Source organism: Prionailurus viverrinus, chromosome F1 (assembly GCF_022837055.1).
Source record: "Prionailurus viverrinus isolate Anna chromosome F1, UM_Priviv_1.0, whole genome shotgun sequence".
Lineage (NCBI taxonomy): Eukaryota > Metazoa > Chordata > Mammalia > Carnivora > Felidae > Prionailurus > Prionailurus viverrinus.
In genome coordinates this window covers 26,475,903-26,496,712 of record NC_062577.1, presented here as the reverse complement: position 1 = coordinate 26,496,712, position 20,810 = coordinate 26,475,903, and the positions used below count along the sequence as shown (strand labels likewise).

Here is a 20,810-nt window from a genome sequence, read left to right as displayed (position 1 = left end):
CAAACAAAGCTTTGAAAGTGTAGGAACCCCTATCTGTGTAATGTAATAATTCTTTAAGTGACTAGGCCTGCTCCTCATCAGGATTTTAGATACCAAAATACAAAGACATTGGTGATTAGGTGCATCAAAACAAGAACATATTTGTAAATGTTACGTTGATATATAAGAGCTGTAAGCCTTAAGGAATGTATACCTGGTGTTAAGTTTTTTCATGACTTACATACTAAATAAAATTTTATTAATTCAGAGGTAAGGAAGAAAGGTCTAGCATTTTCTTTCACTCATCAAAATGAGCCCATCCGTTACCCGTATTAGAAATATTGACCATTTTGTGCAAATCCGCACCCCCCCGGCCCCCAGCCCCTGGCCCTTCTCTCTTTCTTTCTTTTTCTCACACATTCACTTTGGGATCTAGCTTTTGAATGCTGGGAACAACAAAACACTGAAGAGGGTACTGGAGTAGGTCTTGACTTTCCAGTGACCATAAGAACAGCGTCTTTTCCATAAAGTAACCAGTACCCATGGAAAGGGAAGTTTCCAAGCTTGACCAAAGCTTTCAACCACAAGACAAGTCCTGACCTGCGGTACAGGTTTAGGCTCTGGGGCAGGCTGTGCTACTTCCCTCACTGGGTGGCTGACTGGGAGCCCGTCCTCACTCCTCGTACATGCTAACGTCCATTCCTGCTTGTCTCACACCTTTGGTGATCAAGTGGAGTACTTAGCTGTCTGGCTCTCTCAAACCAGAAAATCTTTTTTTTTTTTTTTTAATGTTTATTTAGTTTTGAGAGAGAGACAGAGTGTGAGCACGGGAGGGGCAGAGAGGGAGGGAGACACAGAATCCGAAGCAGCTTCCGGGGCTCTGAGCTGTCAGCACAGAGCCCAACTCGGGACTCGAATCCATGAACCGTGAGATCATGACCTGAGCGGAAGTCAGACGCTTAACTGACTGAGCCACCCAGGCGCCCCTCCTTAAAACAGAAAATCTTGACACATACGTAGCACCCTGTACTTTCACTGGTTTAAGGTGGCTCACTTTATCATAATTACTTGTTAAATATCTGCCTTCTGAGTTGCAGGAGGAGTACTGCGAGGTCCCTGATTATGACTATAGCTTACCTGTGTCCTCATGTCTAATACAATGTCTGACACTGAACAGATTATTTGTTGAATGACTGGGGCTGTTAGTCTTGTCCTGAAGCGATTATGATAATAGATGTTTAAACATATGTTAGGAAACCATCTCATGAAATCACCACATGGGTCATTTTTTTCCTTCTTTTATGAGGAATTGATGGAAAAGCAGTTTACGTGGGGGGTTCAGACTGATTATGTAGGAACAAGAGCTCTGCACACTAGGGGGCCTGCTTTCCACACCACTGTTGAGTCTGCAGAGTACAGAGTAGTAACCATGGTTTCCTGCAGATTTGTGTTCGATGCATCGGCTACAGGCTGCAGTTGGCTCCAGCAGTTATGAATCGCTAAGCAATTTTGCACACTTGTGCAAATGAATGGGGGTGGTTCCTCTTCAGAGGAGGTTATAGGAGACTTCGTGGTTAGATGCAAACTCTTCAAAACGCAGCCTATTGATTTTTAATTTAATTCAGCATTTTCTCAGTCGCCTTGTAAAAATGCTTGCCTCATCTGTTAAGGGTATTTCATCATTCAGTTTGAATGAATAGAGCCAAGGTATCCTTTCCTAAAGCTGTTGCTTAGAAACTCAGGATTATGAGCCCTTGCCTGAAGTGACTGGCTGAAGGTCTGAGACAGGCAATTCCCTAGGTCATTCAGCAGGACCTTTAGTGATATCTGTCAGGACCTTTAGGGAAATCTGTCAGGTTTAGTGCAGAGTAGGTGAGGATCATTTTCTGTTATGTCTCTGAGTTGGACGAGCCCAGGAGCTCCTCGCTTGCTGGGGATAAGCGAGTCACGATTGTGGACTTGGTCTGAACCCGGGGTTGGTGGTCAGTTCCAGAGGACCTGCCCCTAAATTGTAGAGGGTGATGGTGATGAGTATAGTGGGGCCCTGCGTTCCTTCCTATGAATGAGGTTCACTTTCACTGCACCATCTGCATAGTTGCCCTCTGGCCACTGTGGCTGCAGACATAGTTTGTAAGACAGTCCAGGTTGGGGTGCACTTAATAGTTTAGACACTTGGTGAATTAGACCTCATGTACTTATATAGACAAGTCTGAGACCAACCCGCCAACATGAGGATCAACTTCACAGTTTAAACTGATCATAGACTGTAATTTCCTCAGCTCAGTATCAGAGAAATTGAGTCTAGAGGGGGAACCCAAGAGGTAGACTTGGGCTATTTAATTGGGATTAAGAAAGAGTTTTATTGGGCCCCTGGGTGGCTCAGTTGGTTAAGTGTCCAGCTTCGGCTCAGGTCATGATCTCATGGTTTGTGGGTTCGAGCCCTGCTTCGGGCTCTGTGTTGACAGCTCAGAGCCTGGAGCCTGTTTCGGATTCTGTGTCTCCCTCTCTCTCTGCCCCTCCCCCATTCGTGCTCGCTCTCTCTCTCTCTCTCTCTCTCTCTCTCTCTCTCAAAAATAAATAAATATTTTTAAAAAGTTTTACTAACTCATGGGGCGCCTGGGTGGCGCAGTCAGTTAAGCGTCCGACTTCAGCCAGGTCACGATCTCGCGGTCCGTGAGTTCGAGCCCCGCGTCAGGCTCTGGGCTGATGGCTCGGAGCCTGGAGCCTGTTTCCGATGCTGTGTCTCCCTCTCTCTCTGCCCCTCCCCCGTTCATGCTCTGTTTCTCTCTGTCCCAAAAATAAATAAAAAATGTTGAAAAAAAAATTAAAAAAAAAAAAGTTTTACTAACTCAAATATTCTTTTCCCAATGTGAGTGATCCCTCTCTGTCTCTTTTTGTTTTAAACAGTGAATCTGAAGAGCTGACTTTCCTGCGTCAGATGGGTTCAAGGGAAATGCCTGTCTTTTGTATCACTTTCTATTAAAAAAAAAAAGTACCAGTAAAACTCTGTTTTTTTCCTTCAACTTTCCATGGATGGTAATTTTCCACTAAGTCCTGCTCCTTAGAGGCTGCTCTTTTTTAAGTGTCCTGCATTTAATCTGAGACAAGCTTTCCAGGGATTTGATCTGTTGGCCAGATTTACTATGTTTTCTGTAATGAAAAGTATTTAGCTGCCTTTTAAAACCACATGCTTCCTATGGAAAGAATATAAATGGGGAAATAATTTCCACTCTTCTTTCTTTCTGCTTCAGAAGGAGCTCACTGGAGTCCATTGCCGTCTATCAATAGCTTCTCCCTGTGGAGAGCAAACATGAGTCGCCCTTGTCAAGAGTGCCCTTCCTCTTTTCCTTGTGAAGATCTTTCCACTTGGGTCCTCCACTCTTGCCTTTAACTTTGGTCAAATGAAGCTTTTCTATGCTCTATCCATCCTGCTCCCCTTTCTCTTTTCTGACCCCATATCTTTAGTCACAACTGCATAAACCTCAAAAAATCTGAACTCTATCAGCTACCCTGCCCTCTTGTCTGTTTCTTAAAAGTCTCACATTTCCTGAGATCGCTCTTTCTCTTAAAAGGCAGGACATCAGAAAGGGGTGTTACTCTTTCTGGACTTTATTATTTATTCTACTATAATCCAAATTCAATATGGACACAAAACAAAAACGTAAGGAGAATGTTAAAACGATGATATAGGAGAAACATGTTTTAGGTCCTTTAAATGTTGTAAATAGAGGTGCCTGGGTGGCTCAATCGGTTGAGTGTCTGAGTCTTGATTTCGGCTCAGGTCATGATCTCACAGTTGTGGGATCAAGCCCTGCACCAGGCGCTGAGTGTGGAGCCTGCTTAAGATTCTCTCTCTCCTTCTGCCCCTTCCCGGTTCGTGTGCATGCGCGCGTGTGTGTGTGTGCTCTCTCTCTCTCTCTCTCTCTCTCTCTCTCTCACAAACACACACACACACACACACACACACACACACACGTTGTAAATAAAGCTTACTCCCTATGAAGGTAGTCTTACTCATTGGAATCACAGTCACTTGAATGATAGCAGGGGCTCAGGGTAAATGAAAGCTGATTTGTGTCATCACTCAGGCATATATTGAATGTTTGACAGGTAGTCAAGCATATTCTGGGCACTAGGGTTACAATGGCAAGGAGGACAGGCTTGGCCTTCAAAAAGCTTGCCTTCTGATCTGAGAAGGTCATGCTAGCTTTGGGAGTGAACCTTTGGCCATCAGAGGTGTCAAGGAAAGCTCTCAAGGTGACTTAACCAAGTTCATGTCCGATATCCTCCTTGTTTCTTCCCAGTGAGGAAGAAATACTAAAGCCGTGTATAACACCTACAGAAGAAGGATTGAATTTAAAATTTGGTGACATAAGCACTTTAATTTTCATGTTGTAGGATTGTGAATATGATTTAAATCTCTAACAAAGATGCTTTGTTTGTTATAGGTCAAGGTTGCTCAGCAAAGCCCAGTGGATTCAGGCGCCACCTTCCGAGAACCCACCACGAGATCACTCTCGGTCAGTAACCTTCCTGAGAGGAGTTCAGCTGACAGCCCCAGGGAGGGCCTGAGGGCCAAGCGAGGCCGGCTTGCCCCCAGCCCGGAAGCTATCCCCGAGTCCAAGAGCAGCGAGAACTGCAGGGTCCAGTAGAAGCGACCTTGTGTGTCAGGACCTTGGATGGTGGCAGTATTTGAGTAGAAGGCAGTGACCCTGCAGGGGCTTTTCTTTAGTTAGGGAGCACATTATCTGTGGGAAGAAAACATTTCCTCATGAATCGAAATATATTGTACTCTTTAGCTCTCCCGTGTAGAAGTATTGGAAATGTTTGGAAGCACTGATCACCAATTCATCATTGATACTCTTCTTCAGTAGTGTAAAGGGTGCTGGATAAAGCTCTTTGGTGCTGTTACGCTTAGACGGCAAGCACTTTGTAACAACTTTTGTTTGCATGTGGATTTTACCCTAAGGGAATTCAAAATACAGCTTATACTTCCAACGAACAGCTCCCAGGGAAATGTAAACTTTTGCTTTGTGATATTTCCTATGTATAGAGTTAGGCAGGAAATAATTTTAGATCAAGAATTTCTTTTAGCCAAGTGAAATGAAGGAAAATCACGCACACATATACATATGTGGATGTACATAAGGTGGGTGTGTTCATGCTTAGCTTCCAGTGTGTTTTCTAAATGTTTGCCAATGTAACCTGTACATACTTGTGTGTGGGGGTGACGGGGGTTGTGTGTTCATTTCCAGTTGGCCTGGTCGCAGGCTCCTCCGAGATGTGGTATGTCAAAGTTTTCTGTCATTGTACTGTTTCTTTTTCAGACCAATTTGTTGCACTTCTTTAGTATACATTCTCATCAATAGTGATCTTGTATTAAAATAGAGCATTTTTTGTCCTAATAAAAAAAATCACTCTTGGTTTCTGTAAAAATGATTTCTAAATAGAAATGCATTATGAACATTGGTGCTGTATCTTGCTGACTTCTGCAGCCTCTTATAAAAAGTAAAAGAGTCTTAACAAATGATAACTAGTACATTTAGTGAACATACTCAGTTATGTTAAAAGACATGATTTGGAATGTGGGTCATGAAGATTTACAGGATTTCTCTAGGAATAATGTGTCCAGCCAGTGCCTGGTACATTGTGTACCCATCAAACTGCATCAGCAAGGATATACAAATATGTGGTATTTTCCAGCTCCTTTATTGATGATAGCATTTGAAAATATGCAGGCATTATGAGCCATAGCAAATCCAAAAACTTTGGAACAAGTCCCGTTGTCTCTGAATCAGGGTAAAAAAGTTTTCAAGGACATGAACTAGTAAAAGATAATTTGCTCTTGACTTTCAGTTCAAACTGATGTGTAAACCTTGACGAACACTATCATTTATATATTAAAACTGGCCTTTGGAAGGTGGCCTCTGTTATTGGATAATGCTTTGGTAATATTAAGCCACTTAGTATTCATCTACCGAAAGTGATATCCTGGCTTTCCTCCTGTTTCTTCAGCTGTTGCTTGGGGTTATGGTCTGGTGCAATATCCTTATCATAAATCACCCAAGGGCTGTCACGTGTTCAAGGGCATGGCCCGGAGTAGACATCGCTGGGATCAGGCCGTCAGCTTTGTTGGCTGTCTCCAGTTGTTGGAAGATTCCACTCAGTAGGTCTGGCTGGGCGGTTCCATGGGTCCTTGAGATCATCTTCCACCTTTTCCTAGGTGGACCATGGCTGCCTTGTTACAGGGGATACTTGGCATGCCTTCCGTTTTCATGATTGTAGAGAACTGTTCAGTCACTATAAATGGGCAGCCAAGACATAAAATATCCTTTTCCTCGGGCTAGCAATACTCTTTATACCATGAGTTGAGCTGCATATAGGGTGAAAAGTAAATACACCATAGCCCCAACTTGATAAGCCAGTTGAGTCACAAGTAAGATCCCAGCTGACAAATCATATGGAGAAACAGACCAACTCCAGAGATCCAGGAGTCAGATTTTCAATCTGCGCCATGAGGGGCTTGGTAGAGATGATGCTTTCATCTTGAATATTCTGTAGGAACTCAGTTGGCCCTTTGTTTCATTGGGAGTAATCAAGAGTCCAAAAGGGACTGCATCTTTAATAAAAAGGGACTAAAAGCCAACATTAAGTTGTAGCCTGATTTCCTAAGAGTCACCCCTGCACCCCTGCATGCATATTAACTTTGAGGTTTATCCATGGTTTTTCTCATTTGTCCCCAGTCTATTTTGTTGGGACTATGAACTTTTCACAGGTTTCTTTGAACCTGGAAAGAAGTCAAGACACTTCTTCCCAGCAGCCCCTAACTATTCCACTTCCCAACTGATTTGAGTCAGGGAAAAAATTTCTAAACAGTCTTAGGGTGGCTGAGCACATTGATCTTAGGATTTTCAAGTTAATGCTTCCAAAGTCATTTGGGTTATGGCAGTGCATCATGAAAGTAGCTTAAATGGGAAATAAGCTATGATCAACTCTTCGGATTCATCAGTTTAATACCTCACAGCCAGAAGTTGAACTAATCGCTGGCATGTATTTCATATTTCTCTTTTGTGGTTGACAAAGGAATTACCTCTTTAGGAGGATTCTAAGTACCTGGAATTGGTAGTTGCCAACTGGTAGTTGAGTTGAATTCCCTTTAGAGGAAGGGGCTTTATGCTGGTTCACTGAGTAGAGAGAACACACAGAAGAAGAGAATTTGATGGGGCACCTGGGTGGTTCAGTCAGTTGAACATCAGACTCTTGATTTCACAGAGTCATGAGATCAAGCCCTGCATTGGGCTCCACGCGGAGCGTGGAGCCTGCTTAAGATTCTCTTTACCGTGGTGCACCTGGGTGGCTCAGTCGGTTGTGTCCAACTTCAGCTCAGGTCATGATCTCACAGTTCACGAGTTTGAGACCCTCATTGGGCTTGCTGCTGTCAGTACAGAGCCTGCTTGGGATCCTCTGTCCCCGTCTCTCTGCTCCTCCCCCTCCCACATTCTTGCTCTCAAAAATGAATAAACATTAAGAGAAAAAAAAAAAGATGGTCTCTCCCTCTCCCTCTGCCCCCTCCCCCGCTTTTGTGCTCTCTTTCTCTCTCTCAAATTAAAAAAGAGAATTTGGAGTGCTTCGCGGAAAAGCCTGAGGACCAAAACTAGTATCCCACCTTCAGGCGGCACCGTGTATCTAATGCCTACTCATCTGAGCTATGCCTCACCTGCTGAAAACACCATGTGGAAAATTAGATGCATTTTACAGTATTTTTACATGTTGGCTCAAACCTTAACACCTTTGTGAGGTAGACATCAGGATCCCCACTTTATAGGCTGAGATTAAGAGACACAGGTAGAACTCACATCCAAGTCTGAGGAGACCTTGTTTATTAACAATAATGATGAGTCTTAGAACAATCTTGCAAGACTGGGGATTATCCTCATTGGATAAAAGACGAAATAGGCTTCGGGAGTTGAAGTATTTCAGCCCCAGTGTTGTCACCACAGAGCCCAATCTCTTGTGTATGTTGTGTATCTCTTGCCCTCTTCTATAGAGGCTGACTGGTCCAGAATAATTCTGATAGCACAAATATTCAAGAGATAGATGTAGTTTTTCTATCTTTTCTGTGCAGTGGAGAATGTCCTTAAGTCTAGGATGATGATATCTGATTTGTGTGACCTCATACTGCATTTTCAAAACTAAAATGAGACTAGAGATCCATTTCAACTTCGGAAAATTGTAACCACTAACTTAATGCATGAGCATTATTTAAAATTAAATGCTTTTAGAGAGTCTGTTTTGGAAAACCTTGAAAACTCTAGACATTTTTAAGGCTTTAAATACCAAAGCTTAGTATAATGCAAACATTAACAGTGAAAAGTATCAGAATGCCTGGGCACCCCATGTGACCTTGGGCAAATAACTCACTGTGCCTCAGTTTCCTCTGATAAAATTGGGAATAACAATAATACCTCTTGAAATTGCCATGATGATTAAGTCAGTCACTTTTTATATGTATGATTTTGCAAATAATAAAATGTTGGTTATTCTGTGTACATATAATTACACAGATAATTTTTTTGTAAATACTGCAGCTTAAATTTGTTAGATAAATCTCTGTCCAACACTACACATTAATGTCAGTTAAAGTTTTCCCATACAAAATTCTCTTCATTCTCAATATCACTAATGCTTATTTTGCAAATGAGTGTAACCACTATAGATTGGTACATATCATTCAGTTACTGATCTTGCAAATTAATCATCCACTGGTTTTGATTTTTCTTTGGCTCATGAAAAATACCCAAAGAAAACAATTTACTGCAATTTTAATAAAAAATGAGTCGTGTTGAAGTTTATATATAAATTCATTGTTTAGAACTCAAAATACATTTCCTTACAAAAACAGCATTGCAAAATGTGCCTGAATTCAAGCTCAGAGAGTCCATTTAGCTCATAGTATGTTAAAATGGCAATTATATTTGTTTCAACTATGTAACCTCCACTCACAACTTTGTTTTTCTGGAAATATATATATTTTAAGCATCAGATTACCAGAAATTCGTTTTTCTACACCTCAGCCATTTTCCAGTGTGACCCACTCTTCTCTTCCCCCCGATTTTGTGCTAGACGGGAATTGTCCAGTGATCTTGGGAGAGAGTAATGGGTGTGTAGATTTCTGTCCACCACAGTTCTAACAGCCGCTGCTCCTGGTATGAAAGGGAAAGTGATTGATAGCTTTTAAGTCGGTTCTGACGCTGCAGGCAAGGTTTGTCCTGTGTAATGTTGGTGTATTTACGTGTGTAAATGTAAGTGATTTGTTCTATTGATGTTTTAGAAAATCACAAGGAAACACACATATCCCGAAACTTCGTACATTTTTGTTAACTTGCAGCCCACAAAATTCTCGCTGGCTCCCTGCCTGCCCCCCCACATGCTGCCCCCCAAAGAACGTGGCTGATGAATAAGATTACTGTCCTTTGTTATTCCTCTCTTTTCTGGGGCACCTTGAGGGTAATGTTTATCTGCATAAAAATACTTTATTTGCCAAATTGAATCCTTGCAGTTCAAATGCCTTATCTCCTATGATATTTAATAATCCTGTGAAGTGGGTCCTATTTTACCACTCAAGAGACCTAAAGAGGTTATTAAGTTTGTGGGAAAACAAAACTAAGGCTCTGGTCTTGATCCCCAGTCCAAGATTGTCATAGATTATCACCCACCCCCAAGGAGAGAGTAAAAGAAGCTAGACACTGGCCTGACAAGTTCTCCTCAGAATCCCACCGGAACCCCATAGGGAAGTTTCCCTCTCTTGTGGCCTAGGACAACTCAGCACCTAAGGAAAAGTGTGCTTATTTAACCTCATTTAACCCTTTGAGGTAGTCAGGGATTTGGCACTGGGGTTTCCAGCAAAACCTGCACTGTTATAAAAACCGCTTTGGTTTTTCTCCCCCAGTGGTGCATTTGCAAGGAGTCAGGAAAATGGCAGCTTTCCACAGTTACAGACTTTTTAGTGAAACACTGGGATATTCCTGAATTTTAAATGTGAACAGATCCTCTTGGTGTTGAAATCACAGCTGTGTTATCTAACTGAGCATTTGCTGGGCACATGCCCACTCCTTCCTGCTAGACCTTGGGCAGTCCGCACGAGGGTGTTATCTGTCCTGAATGCCAGCTGCTTGTTTAATGGCCATATTCTTGGACCTAGGCCAGCAGAGGGTCATGAGGGTGCCCTGTGCTAGCCCACAATGCTTTGTCCCCTGTGTGGTCAGCCTCTATTGTACGCCCACACAACAGACTGGTGGTCACTTTGCTTGGAATCCTAGATATGTGGGGAAGGAACAAAGGGCCACCACTCTGATTTATAAACAGGTGTATTGAGTGTGGAGACGATTTTCCTTCTGAAACAGCCACAACTCAAAGCAGAGAGGTGAGTTTCATCTTGGCTCTGCCCAGCTAGTTTTTTCAGAGGCTGGGTATTCAATTTATGAGACAGTCAGGGTCTCCCTCCCTCCATGTGGAAATACCACACGAGAGTGGACTTGAATGTATCATAGTTTAATGGCATAGTTGAATTAATAAACGGAGGAAGCCCCTCATCGCTAGAATTTAAAGAATACGTATTCTTATTGAGGAGATTTACTGCAGATTCCACTTCCCAATCTGTTGTTATGAGAGCCAGAAGCCCAAATTAGCAACCTAAATCTTGTTCCAACATGTATCACAAAATTAGATTCTTCCCCCCTTGACGTGGTCACAAACTCTTTTAAGAAGAGAATATGTTGGTTCGGAGGAGTCTCACACTGATTTCCCAAATGTGGCATAGGTTGTAGTCAATGAAGAGTTATTTTTTAAACCAATGTCAGCCAATTTTTTTTTTTTTAATCCCCAGATAGAAAATTTCTGTAGCTGTGGCAGAGATAGTTGACTGCTTACCCAACTGTTACTTCTTTCTTTCTTGCCTGGAGAACCCCACTTCTGTTCAGATGCTGGGTAGCATTTGCTCAGGAAATATGGCCCCGCCCCCAGGGAAGGAATATAATTAGCATGAGTCAATCTGATGGTGCCCTTCTCTTTTGCCAGGGACTGTTACGATAAGCACTCTGCAGGGACCAATTCTGAGGCCGGAAATCAAGCACTTCCCAAACACAAGACTGTCAGAGCAGAAAGATGGGTCCTCAATAACTTTGTTAAGCCTTCGAACGGAACTTGTCATATCAGAAAAAAACGAAAACAAACAAAAACACAAGATTCTTTTAAAGCAGCTTCCAGTAGGAAATTCTTTTACTTCACCCACAAGCAAGCTTGTATAATTGCAAAGTCGGTTTTCCGATTTTTTGTTAGTCAACGTCTACACTCGTTACCCTCTCTCTGAGTTTGGCCTGCTACCTGAGCAAGAGAGCCCTTGGAAATCCATTCACTTAGCCATCTTCTGTTCTACAGATCTGTCACAAAAAGCAATTCTGCTAAACTGGTCCAGGGCACCTGTCTAAAACCTAAGTTACGTGGGGAACGACATGAAAAAATTACATGGTTTTCTAATGCCTCTTGATGCAAATCTTTGAAGTCCTTCATTATTCTGCCTATGGTGAGTTCCCTAAACATCAGGTGATTTATAATAGCTGTAAGTACAAAATCAAATGACTTGTGGAGAATCCACAACTTCCGTTGTAACAACATGGTTTAATTATCTGGATTTTCGTAATCATCTTGAAGAAATTGAGATCCTGGAGAAGAAACGGTTTGCTCTGCATCCCACACTATGTCCTAAGACCTAGATTCCAGCTATTCAGAATGGTGCTTTCAAAAATTGAGCACGTGGCCAATTGAATAGTTAGTTACACTTTTTTTTTCTTTCTAGAAGTGATCATTCATGGCACTGAAAGGAATAGCAAGTTTGGATCACATCAAGAAAATTAGATCTTGTGTTCTGTGCAGACGGAATATTCCCTCCCTTCTGCCTTGGCCTTAAAGACCTGGGGATGTTACTAGGAAGCCCAGTAGGGAAACTATGATTAGGTTGCCAGCTGCACAGAGATGTCTGTGTGTGCATGTTAATGGAATAGCCATGGGGACAGACACCCAGGGCACGAACACCCAGCGTTTGTAGTGGCAGGACCAAAGAGCCTTAACACCTCCCTCGCCAGGCTTTCTCTGCAAGCCAAAGCTCACTCAAAATGCTGCCTCTTTCTGTACCCTGGGGCTTCTCTTTTAGTAGCTCTCCAACACAACTGTGTATGCCTTTTACACAATTTGGTTTTTAAATGAAAAAAATTGTTTTGGATGCGACGTGTCCTCCTTTCTCCTCCCAGAATCCTACTTGAAGTCGTTTCCATTTGTGAACACCAGAACAAAATCGGAGGATTAATATCAGCCTTTGCAAATTATTTCCAGGCATTTCCTTCACATAACGGTGGATGGGAGCCCCGCCATGTTACCTGAGAGATAATCAACCACTTGACAGAGAGACTGAGTTTTGGAGAGAAATTTAACCATAAGCTTAGTCTGAGTGTCATACCCAATGAAGATCAGATAGAAATACAGAGGAAGAGTCTCGGGTCATTAGAAAAGCGAAATATCTTTCAGTCAATATAATAATGACAGAGAATTTGGAAAATAGAAAGAAATTTTGTTTATAAACCCACCTTGGCTCAAAAATTATTTTTATCTGTAATAGTGATATGGAGAAAACATGGTTTTCTTATGTCACTTTTCATGACAGCAAAGAAGAGTTATCAACCACATACTCATATACTCATCCTATTTAGGTAGTTATTTACTAGAGTCTTCTCTGGACTCTCCCCCCGCTTTTTTGTTAATAAAGTAAAAAGATAAACATTTTTAAAAGGCTTTTGTTTTCTGGGATCACATATTAAATCCTCCCTCTACCTGGTTTCTGGTCTCCAAAATATTTTTTTAAATTGTTGAGGTAAATGCTGGGCTTTTTAATGTTTACTTATTTATTTTGAGAGAAGGAGAGGGAGAGAGAGAGAGTGTGTGTGTGTGAGCAGGAGTAAGGGAGAGGCAGAGAGAATCCCAAGTAGGTTCCACACCCAGCAAAGCCCCAAGCAGGCTGGATCTCATGACCTGAGCAGATATCAAGAGTTGGTGGCTTAGCTTAACTGGCTGAGCCACCCAGGCGCCCCACCCCTGGGGGTTTTAAGACTGGTTGGCTCAGACACCATCATCATCTCACAGTCATTGACAATGGGTGGATGGTGATGTGTCAGGAAATGCTGACAGACGGACAGGGAGGGAAGGCACAGTGATCAGATGGGAAGAGGCATGGGAGGGAGAGGATTTCAAGGTTGGGGTCTTGGCCCACAGGGGTCAGGCATTTCCTCTGTTGCAGTTTCAGCTCAAATGCAGGGAAGACCTGCTCCTGCCCCACAGCTATCCCTGCCGAGGTCCTTACAGCAGGACTGCAAACTCCGGGGCCCCTCCAGGGTTCCCCTGCTATTTCACCAACGCCCACCTATTGTCCAGGCATAGTCAAAAAGCCTCAACTTATTTAAAGAAGCTAGTAAAGAACTAGAAGTGGATTCCAACTCCAGCTCTGACTTCATTAACAATTTTAGCTTCTGCCACCACATTTTGGAGCAGGGATGCCTCCAGGATTGACCTGGACTGATGCACGTTCCACCACCCCAGTCCTACTTAATCTTTTAAAAGTTCTTCTATTACCCTCTTCAGTCTGTCTTTATTCTGTTCAACCTCCCATAGGCTGGGAGACCATTAGGAGGCAAATCATCAGACGCAGGAGACAGGTAACTGTTGTCACCTTAAAATCAAATGTATCATTTCTCTCTTTCACCTCCAATGGATTTCTCTCTCGTGTTCCTATTTCCATCCATTTCATTGCTCCTCTGCTGCTTCTGTGGGCAGAACTCCTCTGAATCACCTTGGATTCCACTCTTTTTCCCTCCCTTCCTTCTTCATATAATACCTTGTTTACATGTTTAAGGAGATATTTTGTGTAAAAGCTTTTGTCAGTGACTATTGTTCTCAATGGTCATTCTTCATTCCTTCTTCTTTTGTATTACAGAACTCCAATTTTTGGCTGGGCACTTTATTGCCATTATCAAAAACGTTTTACCTTCATTTCAATCTATAAAACACAGCAGACATCACTGCTTGAATCCCTCATTTTCTGTTCATCAGACATTGCTTTAAATTTTTAAATTTTTACTGCGTATCTTTTTCATGTTCACTCTCTCCAAATACAGCTTGCCAGAAAATTCTGTGTAAACTTGGTAAGTCTGGCAAAGTGCCCTGCATGGAGAAAGCTTCGATAAGTAGTGGTTGATCAGCTTATAGCTGAATGATTAGTTAAAATTAAAAGAAACCCTGAAATACAATTGCTCAGAATCTGAATATAGATTTTTTTTTTTCCAATCAGAGAATCAAGAGTGTAATTGTGGTCTTTCGGATTTTTATAAAAAAGACGACTCCAGAGTTAAATGAGTTTGATTTTTAAGGCTGCAGTGGCCATGATCACCACTCAAAACATTTTATTTCACTATACCTCAGAACAAAGATTCACTCCAACCAAATTAGATGGCTGATGGTGTCCTAATTCACCCACTACTATTCTTGCTTCTAAACTATTTTTCACCATTCCTTGGGGTCATTCCCGATCCCTAGTTCTACCTAATCCTTCAAAACCAGGGTAAACACCATCTTTTCTGTGCAGGCTTCTCTGACCACACACCTTGAGTATCACCTTCTTCTGGGAGTGACTAAGTGGCCTGTCATTAGGTTACCACCTCAATCACAAAAATGTAACTTATGCTATACTTTTATGTCTATTCCTATTTCCTCATCTGAATTATGTGACTCTTTGGGGACAGTAGAATATCCTATACCATTTTATACTCCCAGTTCAAACACAGGGCCCAGCCTATAAATACAAATACTTATTGATGATTATTGCCTTGATGACCATTGCCTTCTCTTTTTTATCAGGACACAGAAGGATGAGAAACTGACAGAGATGTATTGATTTCTCAGCCTTAGCCCTGGTTCGTACTAAAAACCATCCTCTTGGTTTTGTTTTTGATAAAGCTAGACCAAAGTCTTCTTAGTAAGCAATCAGATGGGTTTGGTAAACATCTTACGCAAAATTCCCATGTGATTATTGTCTGTCCCAGAATCCACAGAGCTATTCCCATTGTCCAAGAGAATGGGAAACAGGAACTTTGCTCCCACTAGTTTGTTAACTATTTACTCCCAGCACAGCTAACTGTCCATCTTTCTTTGAGAGGAATCAAAGCATATGGCTCAAGGATCCAATCACAGGGAAGGTAAAAAATTGAAGCCCAGGAGATTCGTATTCATTTCTCTTCTCTTTTAACAAGATTACCTTATATGACTTTGCAAAGTACAGTAGAACTGAACGTATCCATTCCTCATACGTTTGAGATTTGTGAAAATGTCTTACATGCTTTAGATGGCCATCTGCTTGCGTTATCCAAGAATAGGTTTCTCAAATGAACTCTGAAAGATCTATAAGGTCTCAGGAGAATAGTTAATCCATGTAAATGGTAAAGTTCCTTTTGTAACATTCCTTTTTTTTTTTTTGCTTACAAAAAATGTCTTCCCTTTCATCAACGGTACTTTGTAGAAGTACCATTTATAGAGCAATTTTCCCTCCGCTTCAAACCTACCTTCTATATTCGCTTTGTGATGCTGCAAGCACTCTGGGACATATTTCTGCTTTGCCATCTGGCTCCCCGATAGGCCGTCCCAGGAATGGGTGTAGGAGGGCACTGGGGAGTTGGAGGAAGAGGGGAACTAGCTTCTTCTCGCTTGCTTCCTCTCAGCACTACCCTTAGCCTCACTTCTTGAGTCTGGCAGTGACGGTTTATTTCAGTAGCAGCATCTGGATTCACTTTACAATTTCCCAAAGCGCCTCAGCCTCTTTGTGCTCCCTCAGAACCAGCACCAGTGAGGCCCTTCCCAGGTTTTTCCATTTAATAATTTTTACATCTTCCCTGTTTTCCTTCAGTTTAAGGAATGGTAACTGCTTCTTGCAATCGCGAGGTCTGTGAATCCTTTGTGTTTTTTGGTTTGTTCGTTTCCTCTTCAGTTCTGCAATACCTAGGTAACAATTCTTTATTAAATTCACTCTGTTTAAATAACTGGTGTCATTTCTGTCTCCTGATTGGACCCTGACTGACACAGATCATGTGGGTCGTCTTGTGTTTGGAGGTAATATTTTAAGTAAATTCTTCAATCCATATTTGTTTCATCTTTTAAGATTTCCACCAAAGGTGTCTGAATTAGTGACATGTTCTGAAAACCATATCTCCCCCCATAATAATCTATTTACCAGTCTTGATGCTAATAGTTTAAGACTTAAAGAAAATTTTACAAATCCCCATTTTCAGCAAGCGTGAGTTGATATTGTTCTGGGTTGCCCTATCCTCCTGCACCCCAGAAAGAGGGGATAACCTGGAACTGGAGTGTCCACCAGCCCCACTCTCGTGACACCTTCCAGATCACAGAAGGGGGCAACACAGGACACCATAAGAATCATCATCCCCAGGAAACTGATGATCCTAGACTTTTCTTGCTCTTGGCTGGGGGGTGGGGGGAAGAAGCCCCAGTGGGAACAACCAGAACTGATTTAAATATTCTTTTCAACATTGCTCAGCATGAGTGCAATTGTGTTTTAGGGACAGATGCTTTGGCTTGCAGTTGGCTATTCTGAGGTCAGAGGAAAATTTCTCCCTGGAGGACTTCTATGCTCAGAGGTAGTGCTTGTTGTCATTACTCATTGAATAGTTACTTCTGCTTTTCTAGCCGATTTTTCTTTGTCATTATGGAAGAGAGCAGAAGTTTTTAATTTTACTAAAGTCTAATTTTACAATTTTTTTAATTCCATGGATCACGCTTTTGGTGTTGTATCTCAAAGCTCATCGCTAAACTCATTATGATTTTTTCCCCTATGTTTTCTTCTAGAAGTTTTATAGAATTGTGTTTTATCCTTAGGTCTGTGATCCATTTGGAGTCAATTTTTGAGAAAGGTGTAAGGTGTCTAGATTTGTTTTTTGTTTGTTTGGTTTGGTTTGGTTTGGTTTGGTTTGGTTTTGCATAGAAACATGCAATTGTTCCAGCCCCATTTGTTGAAAAGACTATCCTTTCTCTACTGAGTTACCTTTGCTCCTTTCTCAAATATTAGCTATGTTTGTGTGGGTCTATTTCTGGGCACTTCATTCTGATCCAGGTTCATTCATTTGTCAGCTATTGTTTATTAAGCACCTTCTAGTGAGGGCATTCTGCTTATGCACAAAGAGGAAGACAAAGTCACCGCTCATAGGCAGCTCTCAGAGCTGCCTGATAATCAACACAATAGTTTCCAGTACAGCTTGTTAAATGACACAATGGAAGTACACACAGAGTGCTAAGAGATCCCAGAACACAAGCACATAAAGCATCCTAGCATTTCTTCCCACCACTATTATGATTGTTTCCACCAGGGTCCAAGACATGGTCATCTTTTACCTGGATTTTTTTTTTTAGTTTTTAATTTTTTTTTTTACATTTACTTATTTTTGAGAGACAGAGAGGGACAGAGCACAAGTGGCAGAAAAAGAATGGGACACAGAATCTGAAGCAGCTCCAGGCTCCGAGCTGTCAGCACAGAGCCCAATGCAGGGCTCGAACTCACGAGCTCATGACCTGAGCAGAAGTCAGATGCTCAACCGACTGAGCCACGCAGGTGCCCCTTACCTGGATTTTTAAAGCCCTCTTCTAAGTTCTCTGATTCTGTGCTTGCCTTTCCTTTAGAAGAAAGAGGAATTGTGTCATTTCTCTGTTCAAAATCTCCAGTGAACTCCCTTCTACCTTAGAGTCAAAGTCACAGTCCTCACATAGCCCTCACGAGCCTCGCACCAAATTCTCCTGACCTCATCTCCTATTCTCACCTCATCATTCTGTTCTGGCCTCTCCAGCCTCCTCACTGATCCTCAGAGGTGCCAGGCACTTGTGTTTCAGGGCTTTGCATCTGCTTGGCTCTCTGCTAGGAACGATCTTGCCAGTTAGCTGCATTCCCCTCTCTTCCCAATTCCTTCAGAGTTGGATACAATCTATACCCTCAGTGCTCATTACCTGCTCAATATTTTACTTCTTCTTTGTCGTCTTCGTCTTCTTCATCTTCTTCCTCTTCTTCTTCTCCCTCCTCGTACTCCTCCTACTTCTTCTTAAACTGCCTCTCCCAAGTAAATTCCATGAGATTATGGACTGTTGTCTCTCCTCTCCTTTCCTCCTCCTCTTTTTTTCTCCCCTATGATCATAGAATAATGCTCGGAATATATATGAACTTGTCAAATATTTATGGAATGAAGGAATGAAACCATGGAAGAAATGGGGACACTTTGGGGGTAATTCTGGTAAACTATCAGCTTCTCAAGGAAAGAGGACCTTATAAAGCCATCATTGATTCCCAGTGTCTGGGCATGAAATACATGCTTAATAAATAAGTAGATTAAAAAAAATAACCCAATATGCTCAACTCCATAGTTGAGAACACTGAGGCACAAAACTTGAAATGATTCTGTAAGATCATGCACACTAGGAGAGGCACACACAGCACCCCAAGGCATTTGAGACTGTAGGGATGTGTATATTTTCCCTCCACCTTTATAAAACTGTAATCTCTAAAGCAAGATGAACTGATTGGGTAAAGAGGATTAATTAGAAGACAGGAGGAGGCTTCATGGGTTAGAATATTTCTTAGGAGGATTTTGAAAAAAGGAAGCCTCAATTAAAAGGCAAAGATAGGGGTGCCTGGTGGCTCAGTTGGTTAAGTGTCAGATTCTTGGTTTCTGCTCGGGTCCTGATCTCACGCTTTGTGAGTTTGAGCCCTGCATCTGGCTCTGCACTGATGGCCCGGAGCCTGCTGGAGATTCTCTCTCTCCCTCTCTCTCTCTCTTCCCCTCCCCTTCTTGTGTTCTCTCATTCTCTCTCAAAATTAAATAAACTTAAAAAATAATAAATAAATAAAAGGCAAAGTAAGGGATGTCTGAGTGGCTCGGTCAATTAACTGGCCAACTCTTGATTTCCGCTCAGGTCATGATCTCACTGTCATGAGATCGAGCCCTGTGTGGGGCTCTCAGCTGACAGTGCAGAGCCTGCTTAGGATTCTCTCTGTCTCTCTCTTATCCTCCCCATCCCTCTCTCTATCACATGCACACACACACACATACACACACACACACACACAGGCAAAGTAATAATTTCTCTCTCTCCTAAATCCCATATCTTGGCTGAGATGTCTGCTAATGCAGGAGTATGCACCTGAGGGTCCTGACAGCAGCTTTGACAAGTGGCTGTGGTGAACTTTGCTAGCACAGGCCATGGAGGGTAGGGGCTGAATGGATTCAACATCTTGGCAAGGACTTCTTTCATTTTCATCAACAGGATGATGTGCCTGATGTGCCTACGGTGAGGAAACAGTTTTCTCAGACGTGGGCTCTTCTCAGAAAGCATGAGAGATTACCTGGAGAAAGCGATCCTTCTCAGAATCCTTCTCAGAGGGTGTCTCTTGGCCTCCAGCCAAAGATCCCTATCCCAGTACAGCTCATTCAGAAAAAAGTGGAAAAGGATGAGATGTAGCTGACTTGGTACTCCTTGCTGTCCAGTATGGGGGGGGGGGCGGGTGTACTGGGCGTGGGAACTGTCTGTATCAATCCCTCTCCCTAGGTTCAAGAGCAAGTTGCCATTGAACTGTTCTAATTATGCCATTGATGCTCTCGCTGGTGTTTGTGCAGATAAATAGGTGTGGCCAAGTCCAACCTCTCCATCAAATGGAATTTATAGCTTTCCCTTGTTTCTATTAACTGTCTCGCTGCTAACTTATTCCATTAGAGAATAAATAATACTGACTTGTATTTCAAGATTTATGTAACTGGTTCCATATGCTTTGACAATTCTATCACATTTTTAGACAGTTACATAAGATATTTTTTTTTCTCATGGAATGTCAGGATAGTAACTTGGAGAGTTAAGGGCTGTCTTGTGAGGAACGTAAAAAATTAGAAAGTCAAACAACTAACTTCAAATCTTCTTACCAAAACTGATCTAGGAAGAGATGAGAGAGATTCCTTATTGTGATGCCCTACAGAGTAAGAAATGCTGCTTTTTTTTGTTCGAGACTGATATAAAAACTTTTTCTTTGTTTATTGTCTATCAGTAAACCATTAATATGTCTTAAATATGTTCCGAGTTTTGTCTTAAAAATTTCCATGCTTATCACATGATACAGTGCACTTGACCGAAAGTTTGACTTTGGAGTTTCAGAAGCTTGATGAACCGGATTCACCCTTCAGTAAAGTATAACCGAGAAAGAATAGAACGTTTTGAAAATTCATGTTGTGCTTTGTGTTTTTAGACTCTTATACACGTTACGAGAGGAAGAAATTTCTCCTTAGGAGAAGCATCACGACACCAAATCTCCTCAACCAGCATTTGCTTGGACTCTTAGGACCTCTTCAATAAGTCAACTGGTCTTTCAGAGTTTCATCACTTTCAATGTTATGTTATTGTTTATTCTGGTCTCCATTGTATTTATTTCTGATTGTTCTTTGTTGTTTCCTTCTTCTGTTGAATTTCAGCTAAGGATTTTCTTTTTCTAGCTCCCTGTGGTGTCATGTTGCTTATTTGAACTCTTTTCCTTAATACACGTAATTACAACATAAATTTCACTTGAACATCTGCTTTTGCTGCATCCCATAGGTTTTGGAATATTGCGTTTTCTTTCCCTTTTGTTTTGGGACATATTGGGATTCACTGATTTCTTGCTGGCCCATTGCTCGTGCAGCAGTGTGTTGTTTAGT

The 20,810-nt window shown here is 41.9% G+C and overlaps 1 protein-coding gene across 1 annotated transcript in view; it reads left to right on the top strand.

Annotated features, from left to right (window-relative positions):
* Positions 1-5,402, top strand: part of CENPF (centromere protein F) — a 62,034-nt gene extending 56,632 nt beyond the window's left edge. The window contains exon 20 of the mRNA XM_047840892.1: positions 4,428-5,402. Coding sequence (XP_047696848.1) covers positions 4,428-4,631 — 204 coding nt within the window. The 3' untranslated portion in view covers positions 4,632-5,402. The remainder of the gene's footprint in view (positions 1-4,427) is intronic.
* The last annotated feature ends 15,408 nt before the right edge of the window (positions 5,403-20,810 follow it).